We start from the raw sequence: 16,121 nt of genomic DNA, 5'->3' as shown, positions 1-16,121 counted from the left end.
TAGGGCTTTGAAGGAAGTATTTACAAATCTGTTTATGAGAGGTTTCAGTCATTATGACCGTCAGCTTAGAAATGACATATTAGTGATCACTACAATTATAGCTCAAAATCCTGAAGCACCAATGATTGTAAGTATGAATCAAATTGCATTAATTTTAATTGTGGAAGTGGTGGGCGTGGGTGAAAGAAGTCCTATATTATGTTGTAATATTTGTGTATTTTGTTGTAATGCTAAGTTATGCTGTAATATCAGAATGGTCACCAGTATGCTTATCACTCTGCCAATTCTTCTTTGCAATCCTTTGGAAATTTGGAATCTTCCTCATATTGTGTGATTTATACATGTATTTACCACTTATGCTTTTCTTTCCTTCTTGATGATTCGAGTTTCCATCTGGCATCATTTCTCTTTCACTGAAAGAACTTTGTTTACAATTTCTTGTGGTGCAAATCTGCTGGCTGCAGGCAGCAAATTATCTTAGTTTTCTTTTTATCTGAAAATATGTTTAATTCATCTTAATTCTTAAAGTCTATGCTCATTGAATATAGAACTCTAGGCTGAAAATTTTTTGTTTAGCGTTTCAAAGATAAAGTTCTACTGTCTTCTGGAGTCTGTTGTTTCTGATGAGAAATATTCAGTGTGAGGTTCCATGGTGTAATGGTGAGTACCCTGGACTCTGATGAGAAGTATTCATAATTTCAAATCATTATTCCCCTATGTGTAATGTATCATCTTTTTCTCTCACTGTTTTCAAGATTTTCACTCTATCTTTGGTTTTTAGCAGTTTCGAAATGATGTGCTAAGGTGAGATCTCCTTTGTATTTGTTCTGCTTAGGTTTCATAGAGCTTCTTGGAGATATAAATTTAAGTCTTTAATAAGATTTGGAGAACTCTTGGCCATTATTTCTTCAAATATTTTTTCAGTCCCATTCTCTCTGCCCACTTCTTCAGGGACTCTAATTACTTTTATGTTTGACTTTTTGATATTGTCCCACAGGTTTGTGAGGCTTTGCTCACTTTTTTCAATCATTTCTCTCTCTATTCTTCAGGTTGGATAATTTGTATTAGTCTATATATTTAAATTCATTGACTTTTTTATTTCTGTCATCTCCATTCTGTTAATCTCGTCCATTGCATTTTTACTTCAGATATATTTTTCAGTTTTAGAATTTATTTTGATTCCTTTTTATAGTGTCTCTCCTGAGAGTTCTTGTCTTTCTATTCATTATGAGCATCTTTACTGTAGATTCTGGTATACTCCTCTGATGAGTTTTTAGTAACTATACATTTAACTTGGCTGTACTCATCCCTTTAAGGTATGGCATTCCAAATCTCAATTCAGTTCTTGCCTGGGATGCTTGAGTATTCTCTGCACTTGTGTGGTTCAGACATCAGCCAGATATTTGGGAAGAGTTTGTACACAGAATTTAGCATTCTCTCTCTCTGGCTCTCTCCTTTATGGGATTTCTCCCTTCACTTTCTAGTGTCTGTGGTTGTCTCTGTCTTCTGGTTCTTCAGGCCACTAAGAACACAGGGTTACTCTGAGTTTTAGCATTCCCACGAGGTATAGAATATGGCCTGCTCTCAAGTCAAAAGCCTTTTTTTTTTTTTTTTTTCTGAGACAGAGTCTTGCTCTGTCACCCAGGCTGGAGTGCAGTGGTGCAATCTCAGCTCACTGCAAGCTCCGCCTCCTGGGTTCACACCATTCTCCTGCCTCAGCCTCCTGAGTAGCTGGGACTACAGGTGCCCACCACCACATCGGGCTAATTTTTTTGTATTTTTAATAGAGACAGGGTTTCACTGTGTTAGCCAGATGGTCTCGATCTCCTGACCTCATGATTTGCCCACCTTGGCCACCCAAAGTGCTGGGATTACAGGCGTGAGCCACTGCCCAGCCCCAAAAGCCTTTTTCAAAATGGGAAAATCATTTAGTACCATTCCCTTCTACAAAATTCTGACATCCCTCCAGTGTCTGCTTACTCTTGGTCACACGATAGTTTTATTTGTCACCAGCAGGAGAATTTCTCTCGGAGCTACTACTCATCTGTACCAGAAGCTGAGCCTTCACATATTTTTTAATTAAAAATCATTGAATGATTGAAATTATTTACTAGAGATCCTTGGCAACAAGATTCACAAGTCAGGCACATAAGTTCTAGTTGTGCTACAAAGAACTAGCTATGAAGACCTCAGCCCACTAACAGTGGATGTCAAGTAGTCCCAATATAAGAGTCATGGAATTCATACTGTGCAAATAGGGAAACAGTCCTACATAGTATCCTAGTTAAAGCTGCAACTTATAGGTGAAACTTTGTTTCTCTAGAAGCCCCTGTTCAGTTAGTAATTGCTCATTAGTGTCCTTGCAAATGTTCAGATGAATTTCAAGAATGCGAGTCAAAGGAAATAATATCATCAGCATCTAAAGAAACCATATAGATCCTAAAGTAATGGGGCTATAAAACTACAAGCTCGTAAGCCCGGAGTTTGCCCCTGTAAACTCTCCCTAATGTGCAAAGTCCAACTAGGATATCTCTGCCAGGAATGCTGACATGCTAAAATGTTTGTAACTCTGGTGATTCTTCAGGGCTTTTCATGCTAAGTAGGAACTACTTTATTATCTCTTGACCAAACATTTGACATAGCAAGAATGGTTGAGGTAGAAGTGGAGGTGTTTAAGAGGAAAGACTGTTGAGAGTAACTGGATTTTCCTCCCTTACTGTGTCATTTGAAGTATAGATAATGAATTATAGAAGTAACTATGAAGACCTAATGTACTCTGGATCCTTAACAATTTTAAACAGACTATTCATAGAATAATATAAAATACTTCTTAGAACCTACAGAAGTAAGTTTAAAATTAAATAAATCTGGCTTATTTAATTTTAAATAAGCTTATCTGGCTATATGTTTTTATTTTTTGCTTCACCCTTTATCACTATTCATGTTTTATGAATTCAAATGAATGACAGTAGGATAATTTGATAAATGTACATAAGTAGTAAATATGAGCATGTGCATCATAACTTGCATCTTATTCATTCATCTTTCTGCTTATTTTATGTATTTATATTAGGAATGTGGCTTTACCAAGGATTTGATACTGTTTGCCACCTTTAATGAAGGTAAAAAACATAAAACTTTCGACTTCTTATAATTATCTTGATGAGTCTTGTACAACATTTAAGCTTTCATTTTACTTTTTTTCCCTCACAGTTAAAAGTCAAAATCTTTTGGTAAAAGGACTTAAGCTTTCTAATTCCTATGAAGATTTTGAGTTGAAGAAATTACTATTCAATGTAATTGTGATCTTATGTAAAGATTTACCTACTGTACAGGTAAAGAGTAATCAAGGCAGGAAAATCAATAAAAATTGTCTCACTTTATAGTATAACTATTTTAAAGTCCTGACTGTAAATCTTTTATCAATTCATATATTTACCATAGAAAGTAGTAAAATTTTACTGACCTGAATTTTAGCTTTAAAAATTTTTCTTTGCTTATCTGTTAGTAAATAGTGAAGTACTTAAACTACATAAACCAAAGAAAAATAGTAGAACCTAAGAGATTTAATGATACAGTTAAATCTCTTGAATTAGACAGCATGAAACAAAAGAAGCTTCACATAGGTCCGTCCAGCCTAATAATCTGTCTCTGACCGTAGTAACAAGGACTGATTTAATGCTGGAGAAAATTATTAACCTCTGTGATGCCAATCTCAAACTCTTATGAACCTGTTTTTTCAACACACAAGTTTAGTGCCTTTAATTACTTTTACTCTCTATGAATTCATCTTAATACTTTGTTTCCTGCATAACAGCGTGATGTAATTTGAAGAACATTGGAACTGAATTTCACTTCTGGCTTATCACCTGCTAGCTATGTGGCCTTAGCAAAATTACCTCATCTATCTGTGGTTAATTTCCTCCTTCTGTAAAGGAAAGATTATAATGCTTCGGCCCTGCTCACAGATCTCTTGTGAAGTTGAGATGAAGGTTTTTTAAGCTATAAAGTGATAGTAAATGTATTATTAGCGATTCTGTCAGTTTAGTTAGTTGCTGCATTAAGTGAAATTTCCTTCTAGTCTAAAACTCTACCAAACTCCAAGGATTACCATAAAAAAGAAGTAGGAATTCAGTCTGTCAACTTCACCACCAATAATATAAAGATGGGATAGTCTAGCAGTAAAGGCTTTATAGTCAGACAGAATCTCAGTGCTACCACTTTCTGGCTATGTGGCATTGAATGGGTTGTTTGATTTCTCTAAATCCTAGGTAGCTCAACTTCAACATTGGGATAACACCTACCTCGAGATTATTATGAGGATTTAACTGAGCTGAGCGTTTTCTTAGTAATGCAACTTTAAGGAATATATATATTTTCAAATGCTCAGGAAAATAAAAATTGTCTTTACAATTATAACTTTGTTATTTGTGACCAAAAAAATACATACTGTGTAGAACCTAAATGCATTTTCCAAAATGCAAATGGAAAATCATTTGGAAAATTATTCCATAAAGTATGGTTCATTATTCCAACAGAGTATTATATAAATTTTAAAATTAGACCTATAAAGATAATAAAATGTACACTACAGTTTATAAATCAATTCTAATTGATTGAACAACATTTTATAGACAACAGAGCCAAGTAGCACAGATTATGGTGACAAACTTCTTAAAACACTTTGTGAGCAGTGAAATCAACAGTTTTTATGTGTCACATAATTTGTGGTCCAGTAATATTATTAGTAATGATAATGAATATGTACACTATCATTTGCAATACACAGGATTTTTTTTTTGAAACATCATATACTTAATTCTAACAATAATGTTAGAACTAGTAGTTATTCCTGTTTTCTCAACCCTAAATCTTGCATTCTTTTCACATGGGGTAGTAGGGAATTAGAAAAATTAACTATTTTTGTGAAAATCTTTCTAGAACAATGCTAAATTAAAAGAAAATTAAATATAATATAGCATATGGGGTTTTATTCTCTTGTGAATCATAAATATGCATCCATCAGAATTAACTGTATTAATTCTGTTGTCATAATAGCTATGCATTTTAATCTCATTTTTATTAAAATGATGGGTTCAATAAAATTTTAAAATACTAGGCATGTAATGAAACATGACTTGTGACCTAACTGACATTTATTTGGTAGGATGTTTATGTAAGTTCTGTTGCATGTGGTTAAATATTCACTTAATCATTACCTCCGACAAAGTTGTTTTTTATGGTACACAACTGAGTCTGTGAGATATTTCCTTTTTAAAAAGAGAGTGAGGAAAGAAATGTCAGCACTTGCCCCAAAATATTCTACTCGTGTGGTTTCATTATAAGCAGGAACTAAATTACATGTATGAGCAGCAAAAACAAAAAACACATATTTTATGTTATTGTCAGAGAGTACATACCTCAGAAAAGAGGATTATAACCATTATTAAATTTTTGTTTTTTTATTTTTTTATTTTTTGGTACCTATCATAGATTGGGATTATTTTATAAAGGAATTATTTTGAAATAATCCTCAATAAAACATCAAAATGTAAATTTTTAATTTAATTGCCTTAAAGTATTTTTAGCTATGTTTCTAACAAAGTATCCTTTGTTCTTTCTCACAGCTATTAATTGATGGCAAAGTTATTTTGGCTTTGTTTACCTATGTTAAGAAGCCTGAAAAACAAAAAATAATGGACTGGTCTGCAGCACAGCATGAAGAATTACAACTGCATGCAATTGCCACTTTGTCATCAGTGGCTCCTTTATTAATAGAAGAATACATGTCATGCCAGGGAAATGCTCGAGTCCTTGCATTTCTAGAATGGTGTGAGAGTGAAGGTGAGTGGCCCTTCAAGATTCTTGTCAAAATTTTAATCTTCATATTTCAACTGAATGCTCAAATATATGCATAGAAATAACAATGAAATTAATTAAAGCTATGAGAAGTGAAAACATATAGACCTGTCTTCTTAATGTATTTATATGTTGTTTTAAGAAAAACACAGATTTGATTTAAAGTCAGACATGAGTAAACCTCATAGTTGATGCACACCTGAAAGAAATCATACATGTAATTTAAGTTTTTGTATTATTAGACCTATCTAAAAATTATATTTAGGAAGAAAATAAATCCTGGCAACGTTTTATTTGCTTTGTTTGTTTGTTGAGACAGGGTCTCGCCCTGTCACCCAGGCTACAGTGTAATGGCATGCTGATGGCTCACTGCAGCCTCAACCTCCTGGGCTCTAGCGATCCTCCCACCCCAGCCTTCCCAGTAGCTGGGACTACAAGTGCACGCCACCACGCAAAGCTAATTTTTGTATTTTCTGTAGACAGGGTTTCACCATGTTGCCCAGGCTGATCTCAAACTCCTGGGTTCAAGCCATCTGCCTACTTCGGCCTCTCACAGTGTTGCGATTAGAGACGTGAGCCTGAAATCAATTACAATATTGCCCAGTCTGGCAGTATTATAATACATTCATTCAACAGATATTTATGACTGCCTACTGGGTACTAGATACTGTCTTAGCTACTGAAAATACAGTTAGGCTTTAAATAAATAAACATCGTTTTCTCTATGGAGCTTAAAATCTAGACCTCTAGCCAGAAGTAATGACTCCAATGTGGTCTACCAAATTAGTAGAGCCCCAATTTGTTTGTATTTTGTTTCAGTTCTTAGGAAGGAAATAAGAAATACATTCATTTTTTAATAAAGTTTTATAAGGAAGATATTGCTTCTTTTCTAGTAGTAAATTTGCTCTGGAAATAATTTTGTATGATGCATTTTCATTAGATCAAGAATATCACCCATTTATGCATGAAGGAGGAAAAAAAAGATAGCCTTTTTATTCTCTAGTTTCTAATATGCTGAGCTACTAAATTTAGTCTTGTAAAATTATTTTCCACTAAATGAAGCAAGTCTTCAGTCTATCCTTTATATCATTTATGTTCGTAGAAAACTTTAAGGCAAAAGGGGAAATGCTGGCTAATAAGAGAAAGACTGATAGCTAATAGTTTTTCAGAACCTAGTATCTGGTGAGCCTTAAACACCTTCCAAGTATTAAGTCATTTTAATCCTCTCAACAAATCTAGGAGGTATAGGTACTATTATTATCCCTGTGTATCAGATGGGTAGAACTCAGTCTAAGAAGCTAAATAATTATTCCTGGCCACAAGTGGCAGAGCAAAAATTTAACCGAGGTTCTATAATAGAACCCACAATTGCAACCAACATTCGATACTTAGAACAGTATTTTCAACTTTTTTTTTTTAGCTGGAAACATAAAGCTACTTCTAAAAGAAGCTTTTAAAGAAAGCATAGCATGCAGGAGGGAGGATTTGCCTTGCTACTTATCAAGACCTACCATAAACCTATAGTAATTAAAATTTGTGGTACTGGGTCATGGATAGACCAATGGCATGGAATATATGGAAGGTTGGCATTATGAGAGATGATACTGCCAATCAGTGAGGGAAGGGTGGTGTTGGGGCAGTTGGTCCTCCATATGAAAAAATAAAAATTAGACCTCTTCACTTTGTTTTTTCTAAAAATCAATTGCAAAAGTAATAAAGATGTAAATATGAAAAGTCATACAGTGAAACTCTTAGAAGAAAACATGGGAAAATATCTTTTTGCTAGATACCAGCATAGGAAAGGTTTCTTTAAAAATACTCATAAGTTTAAGGTATAAGAAAAGATCAATGCATTTAACTACTGTAAAACGTACAAATGCCTGTTTGACAAAATCTAAGTGAAATACTAATTTACAAATTGAGAGATGACATTTACTACCCCTGTGACTGATAGTCTATTAGAATCCAGGTTCATAAAGATCTCCTGTATATCAACAAGAAAACAACTCAGTAGAGAAGTATACAAAGACTAGGAACTGCCGTGTCACAGAGAAAACCCCACATTTTCAAAAACCATTTTAAAACTCTCAATCCCAAGGCAATCAGGTAAGTGCAAATTAACAACAATGAACTACCATTTCACATTTAACAGATTTCATGGGGGAAAATCAAGGCCAGGTGCAGTAGCTCACACCTTTAATCCCGACACTTTGAGAGGTCAAGGCAGGAGGATCCCTTGAGACCAGAAGTTTAAGACCAGCCTGGGCAACATGGTGGGACCCCCATCTCTTAAAAAAAAAAAAAAAAAATCAGCTGGTCATAGTGGCACACACCTGTAGTCCTAGCTTCTTGGAAGGCTGAGGTGGGAGTATCACTTGAACCCAGGAGATTGAGGCTGCAATGAGCTGTTATCATACCATTGCCCTCTAGCCTGGGCAACAGAGCAAGACCCTGTCTCTTAAAAAGGAAAAATTAACTCATCTTATACATTGTATATTTAGTAAAATTCAGTGTGGATGTATCCTATATTATTCTGGTCACATGGAAAAATTCTTCTCAATGAATATAAGAGGACATGAACCAGAATGTTTATTGTAACAATTTATACTAGCGAATGGATAAACTATAATTCATTTATTAAAATGAATGCTGAAACCAATTAAAATGAGTAATCTAGATCTACTTGTGATAATGTGAATAATTTTTAAAATAAACATGTTGAGTAACAAAAGCAAATTGCAAAAGGTACATACAATATGATACATTTGAGTAAAATTCTAAAACACCTACTTCTGAGAATAAGAGGGAAAAGGGATAATATTTTATTTCTCTAAAAGAAACTAAAGCAAATATGACAAAATGTTAACATTTGTTTAAAGTTTTGATAGATGTATAAGATATCTGGTATATTTGTTTTATTTGAAATGTTTTTGTTTTAAATTATCAATTTTTCTCCACAGATCTGTTTTTCAGTCATGGTAACAGTTTTCATGGTACAGGTGGCCGAGGCAACAAGTTTGCCCAGATGCGTTACAGTTTAAGACTCCTGAGAGCCATGGTCTACCTCGAAGATGAGACTGTAAACACAGATCTTTGTGAAAAGGGAACAATTCAGCAAATGATAGGTAAAGTATAATGTGATGGTTTACTAATGAAAGAGAAATATTTTTAATAGTAGTAGTTTTGTTTGAAATGTTTTTCCAAAATTTATTTTGTCTTTATGACTGAGAAACTCCTGAATATTTTCTTGATTTTTGTTTCATATTGTAGCTATAAATCAGTGTGTCTTCTTATTGAAATATCGTACTCATTAACCCTTTAAACATTTATTTCTTCAACTCAGATATCATTTCATTTAGGATTGTCTTTATCTTTTTTAAAAATGGGCTATTGTTATGTTTTATTCTTTTTGTAATAAAGGTCACCATTTTTGGCCAAGCCTTTTGGAACTATTTTAAAACAGGATAACATGGCATGTTCCAATGCATGTGTCATAACAGAACATTGGTACATTGGTATTTACAGAAATGTTCAGAGGAGTTTCTTTTCTGATATGAAATATCAGAATATCCTTGACTTTCAACTTAACACTTGGCTATGCTAGATGAGAAAATAGAAACTATGTATGTCATAGAAAGATAGCATGTGTTACCCTATATGTCATCAAGTAGACACTTAATGAGTTCCCCTAAAATAAGTACACATAAACTCAGTGTAAAATTCAGAACCCCTAGACAAAAGCTGCTTTGTCTTTTGTTATTTAAAAAATAAATAGTTCTCTAGATCATACCTTTCCTTGATTTTGAAAAGAGCCGTTTCATTCATATTCAGGCTTTGCTTCACTAGTCAATTATATAATCTGCTAGATGTCCATTAATTATAAATGTCTACTCAAAAACTCTTCTACTTGTTAAATTAAGATGATTACTCTTCCATCATTAGTGGAGTGGTGCTCTCCATTAATAATAATATAGGAAATAACAGGAAATCGAAGTATATTAAAAAGGAGCTAGGTGAAAACATTTACCTTTTTGCCCAGTTTGTTTGGGATGAACAAACCTGAAAGTACATTTTATCATTCCTGTGTACATTCTGTTGTACAAAACTCAGTCTAACCAGAGGAAATCCAGGACATGTAATCTTTCATATGTCTAAGAAGAACTCTTAATCCTACCTGCACTAGGGAATAGGGTAGGGAAAAGGGAAAACAAATAGCAATGGTTTTTTTCTTCTTAAAACCTTTCCCTTTAACTGGAAAGAAGCTGATCTTTATGTTAAGTTCTTAGAGGCAGGGACCTTGTCTTATTGAGTCTAACATAGCTTTGTAGTAGTAACGTGCTCAATAAGTAGTAACTAGATTTTAAATGTGAATGTTTATATCCTTCCTGGGTACAGTGTACACTGCAGTGATGGGTGCACCAGTGTCTCAGAAACCACCAATAAAGAACTTATCCATGTAACCAAAAACCACCTGTTCCCCCAAAAACTATCAAAATAAAATATAAATGTTTTATTTCCTGTGTAGACACTGGGGTTACAAACATACATAGAGCAGGACACTGAGGACCTTTTCCTTAATGAGAAAATAGAAACTATGTGTATATCATAGAAAGATAGCATGTGTTGTCCTACACGTCATCAATTAGACACTTAATGAGTAGTGCAGAGTAAATGTTACAGAAACTAAGAGTCTTGAGTAGTTTTCAAGGCTAGGAAGTCTTAGGATTCTGTGAGATCAGGGTAGTTTAGAGGTGGAAAAGAAGAGATGGCCCTCAAGCAAGGAAATACCATGAACAGAGAGACATGGTCCTGAAATATGCATGATGATGTGTTCAGAGCTAGTTTAAGAGGAGCCAAAGTGTTACGAAGATAACACAAGACAGATTAACTGTATAGTCAGAGGCCAAGACGGAATGAGTTTTGAGTGATTGACAGTAGTTCGAACTTCATCCTCTTAAGGCATGGAGAGCCTCAAAGGGTTTTGATTAGTGAGGATATATGTACAATGTTGTGTTTTAGGAAGAAGAATCTGGGAGAAATAGAATGATCTATAACAAGGAGAGAATAAAGGCAAGGAGTTGAAAGGTACATAAATATGAGCATTATACTATGTGTTACGGGCAGCAGGGAAAGTTTCTCCTTGCACCCAGGTCAGAAGAAGAATGAGATGATCTAGAAAGAAGCAGCAGACATATGGCCAGTCAAATTGCATTCCCAGAAGATGTTCCTGATAAAGCGATATAGGCCCCTCTATCCATGGCATGCCCCAGCACTGGGTCTCCAGCAGGCTCAACTAGCCTCTCTTAGGGTCTGATCCCCCACCTGTAATTCATCTAATGGGACCTCGAATAGTCGCTGAGGCCAGTTATGGAGATAGGCTGCGATTTCCGTGGCCCTTCTGCTTTGGAACATAGCGCCATACTTTCCTGCTAATACCAGTTACCCCTTTAACAGAGAAAAAGTGACTTTTTTTCTTTATTTGAAGCTTAAAAAATCCTTTTTGGGGCAAAAGTGTATCATGAATATCATTTCATCAGTGTTAGTGGCCATCTGCAGTCCTTTTCAATTTCAATTACAAGCAAGAGAGGGATTTTAAAGGACATGGAATACTGTTACCTACAGTTGTTTAAAACACCTTCAGTTAGACATCAAGGAAAGATGCAGAAAGCAATAACAGGAGTAGAAAACGCACCTAAAGAGATCTGCCACCTTTGCCTAGAATTGACCCTGTTAACCATGAGGAGAAGAAGAGATTAGGCAAACCACAATCAGGAAATTTGGTTATACATTTGCAAAGGCACTCATTTCCTACCTCATGAAATGCTGCATATTTTTAAACACAGTTTGCTGAGCGAAGTGTCCGGTTATTGGGGCATCCTTTAATGACATACTATTAATTCTGTACTAGAATTTCTATATATGTGAGGCTATGGATTATACTGAGAAATTCTGTATATATAGGTAGGGCTACTGATTGTATTGAAAGCTCCAGGAATTCATTTATCATCTTCTTTTCACAGCCTCTAGGTTACTATGCAATGAAAATATCCTCTTCTAAAATAGTTTTTATAGGCTGGGCGTGGTGGTGCACACCGGTAATCCCAACACTTTGCGATGCCGAGACAGGAGGATTACTTGAGCCGAGGAATTCAAGACTAGCCTGGGCAACATAATGAGACCCTGTCTCTTTATAACAAATAAAAATAAATAAGTAAATAAAATAAAACTTTCTCTAGCCAAAGAAACTTTTTAGAAGAGATTTCCTAAAAGTAATTGATCAAAATAAAAGTAGTGTCCAATAACTATACATTCTTTGAACATTTTCATACCAGGAATCTTTAAAAATATAATAAGCAAGCCTAATGAAAAGGAAGAAGCCATTGTTTTGGAAATCCAGTCTGATATTTTACTTATCCTATCTGGTCTTTGTGAGAATCACATTCAAAGGAAGGTATGTATGCCTGTGAAAGTTTTGTTCGGGTCTCCCAGTCACCTAACACTATAAACTATTTTTGGAAGTTTCTATAATTGTATTTAATTTTGTGAAAGTTTAATATTTTTGTTAATAATTAGAGCATAATTATATAAAGTAAAAGGTAAAAAATATACAACAGTATACACCCATTTAACTAATACCCCCAATTAAAACAGAATATTTCTATGTCTATAAAATTTCCTCATCCCATTAGAAGCCATGACCCCACTCACTTCCAGACAAACTACTATTCTGTTTTCTATTCCTAAAGGTTGGTTTTGCCTATTCTTTAAGTTTATATGAATGGAATCGCACAATATTTACTCTTTTATTCTGGATTCTGTCTTCCAGCATCATATTTTAGAAATATATCCATGTTGACCGGGCATGGTGGCTCAGGCCTGTAATCTCAGCACTTTGGGAGGCTGAGGCAGGTGGGTTGCCTGAGGTCAGGAATTCGAGACCAGCCTGGCCAGCATGGCGAAACCTCATATCTACTAAAAATACAAAAATTAGCCAGGCATTGTGATGTGTGCCTGTAATCCCAGTTACTCAGGAGGCTGAGGCACGAGAATTGCTTGAACCTAGGAGGTTACAGTGAGCCCAGCTCTCACCACTGCACTCCAGCCTGGGTGACAGAGCGAGACTCCAAAGCAAAAAAAAAACAAAGAAAGAAAGAGAGGGACAAAAAGAAATTCATGTCGTTGCATGTATCAATAATTCATTTCTTTTTATTGCTAAATTGTATTCCATTGTGTGAATATACCAAAATTTGTTTATCTGTTCCCCTATTGATAGGTAGGCACTTGGGTTGTTTTTATTTACAGCTATAATGAATAAAGCCTGAGTGAAAATTCTTGTGCTAGTCTTGTACTACTGGGTATAACGCTTTCATTTATCTTGGGTGAGTATCTACAATTGGAATTGATGTATCATAAAGTAGATGTATCTTTATAAGAAGCTGCCAAAGATTTTTCCAAAGTGGGCTATACCATTTTAAATGTTGTTTGGGGTTTGAATTGGGTTCAAGCCTAAAGCCAAAAGTTAGAACAAGATCTTAATCCCCTTTTATCTTTTGTAGCTCCATAGTGAACTCTGAGGCTCATAGATTGATAATTTAAATATTAAATAGCAAGGGATGGAATTGTAAATATAAAAACAAAAAAATGGTGGTTTCAGTAGATAGATTTTAAGTGAATGACTGTTTAGCTCCAAGCTTTGATGCAACTTCTCATCATATTCTACCACCCTGTGCCTGGGCTCCTCTGGAAAAATAATCATAATCTTCCTTACTGGGAACCAGAACTGAACATCAAGGCAATGAGAAAGGTAATTAGTAAGAGATAAATATTAAGTGATTAAAACTTCACATAAATTATTAAAGGTTTTAACTACATTTATATCGTATTTCTCTCTTCGGGTCATTAGAAAATCTTGCATGATAATTCTTACTATCTAAGAATTAATCTGACATAATGCTAGACTGCAGTCGTTATAATGTTGAAGAAAATCAAGGTGCAAGTTTTATGACTTTTTTAGGAGAAAGAGAATAAAGCAAAAAATATCAAGGGATATTATTAAGCTGGCATGTTGATTGATGCCCCCTCTTAAAATGATTAGTTTTATAATAATTATTTTAAATTCCTGAAAATAAGTAAGTACAGTTTTTTAAATTGTAGTAAAAATAGTATTTTTCTAACAATGTTGCTGTATTTCTCTGGTAAAAAAGCAATTTTAGGGGACAGATAAAGTAGGAAAGCGAAGAATTATTTATTTGAGAAATAATTTAAAACAAATATCTTAAACAGGAAATTTTCGGAACCGAAGGAGTAGATATAGTTCTTCATGTGATGAAAACAGACCCCAGGAAGTTACAGAGTGGCTTAGGCTATAATGTACTTCTTTTTAGTACATTGGACAGCATTTGGTGAGTATTACTGTACTCAAATTAAGGAGACTCACAGCAGTCATGCATCACTTTACAACAGTGAGGATACATTCTGAGAAATGTTTCCTTAGGCAATTTCATCTTATGCAAACATTATAGGGTGCAGTTACACAAACATAGATGGTATAGCCTACTATACACTTAGGCTAGATGGTATAGCCTACTACACACTTAGGCTAGATGGTATAACCTAAAGGCTACAAACTGTATGTCATGTTACTGTACTGAAGATTGTAGGCAACTGTAACACAATGGTAAGTATTTGTGTATCTAAACATGCCTAAACATGTAAAAAGGTACAGTAAGACTATAGAATAAAAGATTTTAAAAAATTAATATACTTGTATAGGGCACTTATAAATGGAGCTTTCAGTACCAGTTGCTATGAGTAAGTCAGTGAGTGAATTGTGAATGAATGTGAAGGCCTAGGACCTTAGTATACATTACTATAGACTTTATCAACACTCTACGCTTAGATTACACTAAACTTATTTTTAAAATATTTTTTCCTTTTTTCTCAATAAATTAACCTTAGCTTACTGTAATTTTTTTTTACTTTATAGATGTTTTAATTTTCTTTTTTTAATTTAATTTAATTTTATTTATTTATTTATTTTTTTATTATACTTTAAGTTCTAGGGTACATGTGCATAACGTGCAGGTTTGTTACATATGTATACTTGTGCCATGTTGGTGTGCTGCACCCATCAACTCGTCAGCACCCATCAATTCATCATTTATATCATGTATAACTCCCCAATGCAATCCCTCCCCCCTCCCCCCTTCCCATGACAGGCCCCAGTGTGCCCAGTGTGTGATGTTCCCCTTCTCGAGTCCAAGTGATTTCATTGTTCAGTTCCCACCTATGAGTGAGAACATGCGGTGTTTGGTTTTCTCTTCTTGTGATAGTTTGCTAGTTTTTGGCTCTTTCGTAATAGCATTTAGCTTAAAATACAAATACATTGTATAGCCATACAAAAAATATTTTCTTTCTTTATATTTTTTATTCTGTAAGTTTCTTCTGTTTTTAAAAACATTGCATTGTTTTTACTTGTTAAATATTTTGCTAAAAACTAAGATTCAAACACAAATTAGTCTAGGCTTATGAAAAAATTATTTCTGTGCATATATTTTATTAAACATGCATAGATATTTCTGTCCAGTATACACCTAGATGTAAAAATGGCTAGATCTGGGCATTTTTATGTCTGTTCAACTTTAGGAGATAATACCAAAAAAATTTCCAAAGTACTTACATCAGTTACACCTTTCCCAGTAGCATGGAGGTTTCTCCTTGCTCCACACCCTTACCAACAGATTGCATTATATCTTTCATTGCAGCCATTCTTGTGGACTTGTGCCAGTGTCTCTCTGTAGTTTTAATTGTCATATTTCTGATTACTAGTGAGTTCATTTGCCATTTGAATAGCCTCTTTTTCGTGAAATCCCTACTCAAGTCTCTTGCTCACTTTTCTACTGAATTACCTATTGTTTTTTATAGAGTTCTTTATATGTCCCGGACATGAGCCTTTTTCTGTTGTATGTTTGTCAAATATATTCTGCCACTCTGAGGCTTACATTTTTCACTCTCTTCACTCTCTTTTTGTTGAACCAATAGTCTTAATTTCAGTGTGGTCTAATTTGCCAGTCTTTTTTTATCGTCAGTACTTATAGTGCCCTGTTTAAACAGTCTTTCCTTACCCCATAGTCATGAAAATCACTGCCTATATTTCTTCTAGAAGCTTTATTGTTTTTGCCCTTTACATTTAGACCTACAATCTACCCGGAATTGATTGGTATGTATGGTGTAAGGTGAGGTACAAGTTTTCCTTTTTTTGT

General features: G+C 34.4%; 1 protein-coding gene across 1 annotated transcript in view; it reads left to right on the top strand.

Annotated features, from left to right (window-relative positions):
- Positions 1-16,121, top strand: part of CFAP69 (cilia and flagella associated protein 69) — a 65,892-nt gene that overhangs the window by 28,486 nt on the left and 21,285 nt on the right. Inside the window, exons 9-15 of the mRNA XM_011956216.1 lie at positions 4-127; positions 3,074-3,122; positions 3,214-3,335; positions 5,628-5,844; positions 8,820-8,984; positions 12,192-12,310; positions 14,143-14,261. Coding sequence (XP_011811606.1) covers positions 4-127; positions 3,074-3,122; positions 3,214-3,335; positions 5,628-5,844; positions 8,820-8,984; positions 12,192-12,310; positions 14,143-14,261 — 915 coding nt within the window. The remainder of the gene's footprint in view (positions 1-3; positions 128-3,073; positions 3,123-3,213; positions 3,336-5,627; positions 5,845-8,819; positions 8,985-12,191; positions 12,311-14,142; positions 14,262-16,121) is intronic.

Source organism: Colobus angolensis, unplaced genomic scaffold (genome assembly GCF_000951035.1).
Source record: "Colobus angolensis palliatus isolate OR3802 unplaced genomic scaffold, Cang.pa_1.0 Scaffold410, whole genome shotgun sequence".
In the NCBI taxonomy this organism is placed as follows: Eukaryota; Metazoa; Chordata; class Mammalia; order Primates; family Cercopithecidae; genus Colobus; species Colobus angolensis.
The sequence above is the reverse complement of the archived record's forward strand: the minus strand, read 5'-3'. Positions and strand labels throughout refer to the sequence as shown.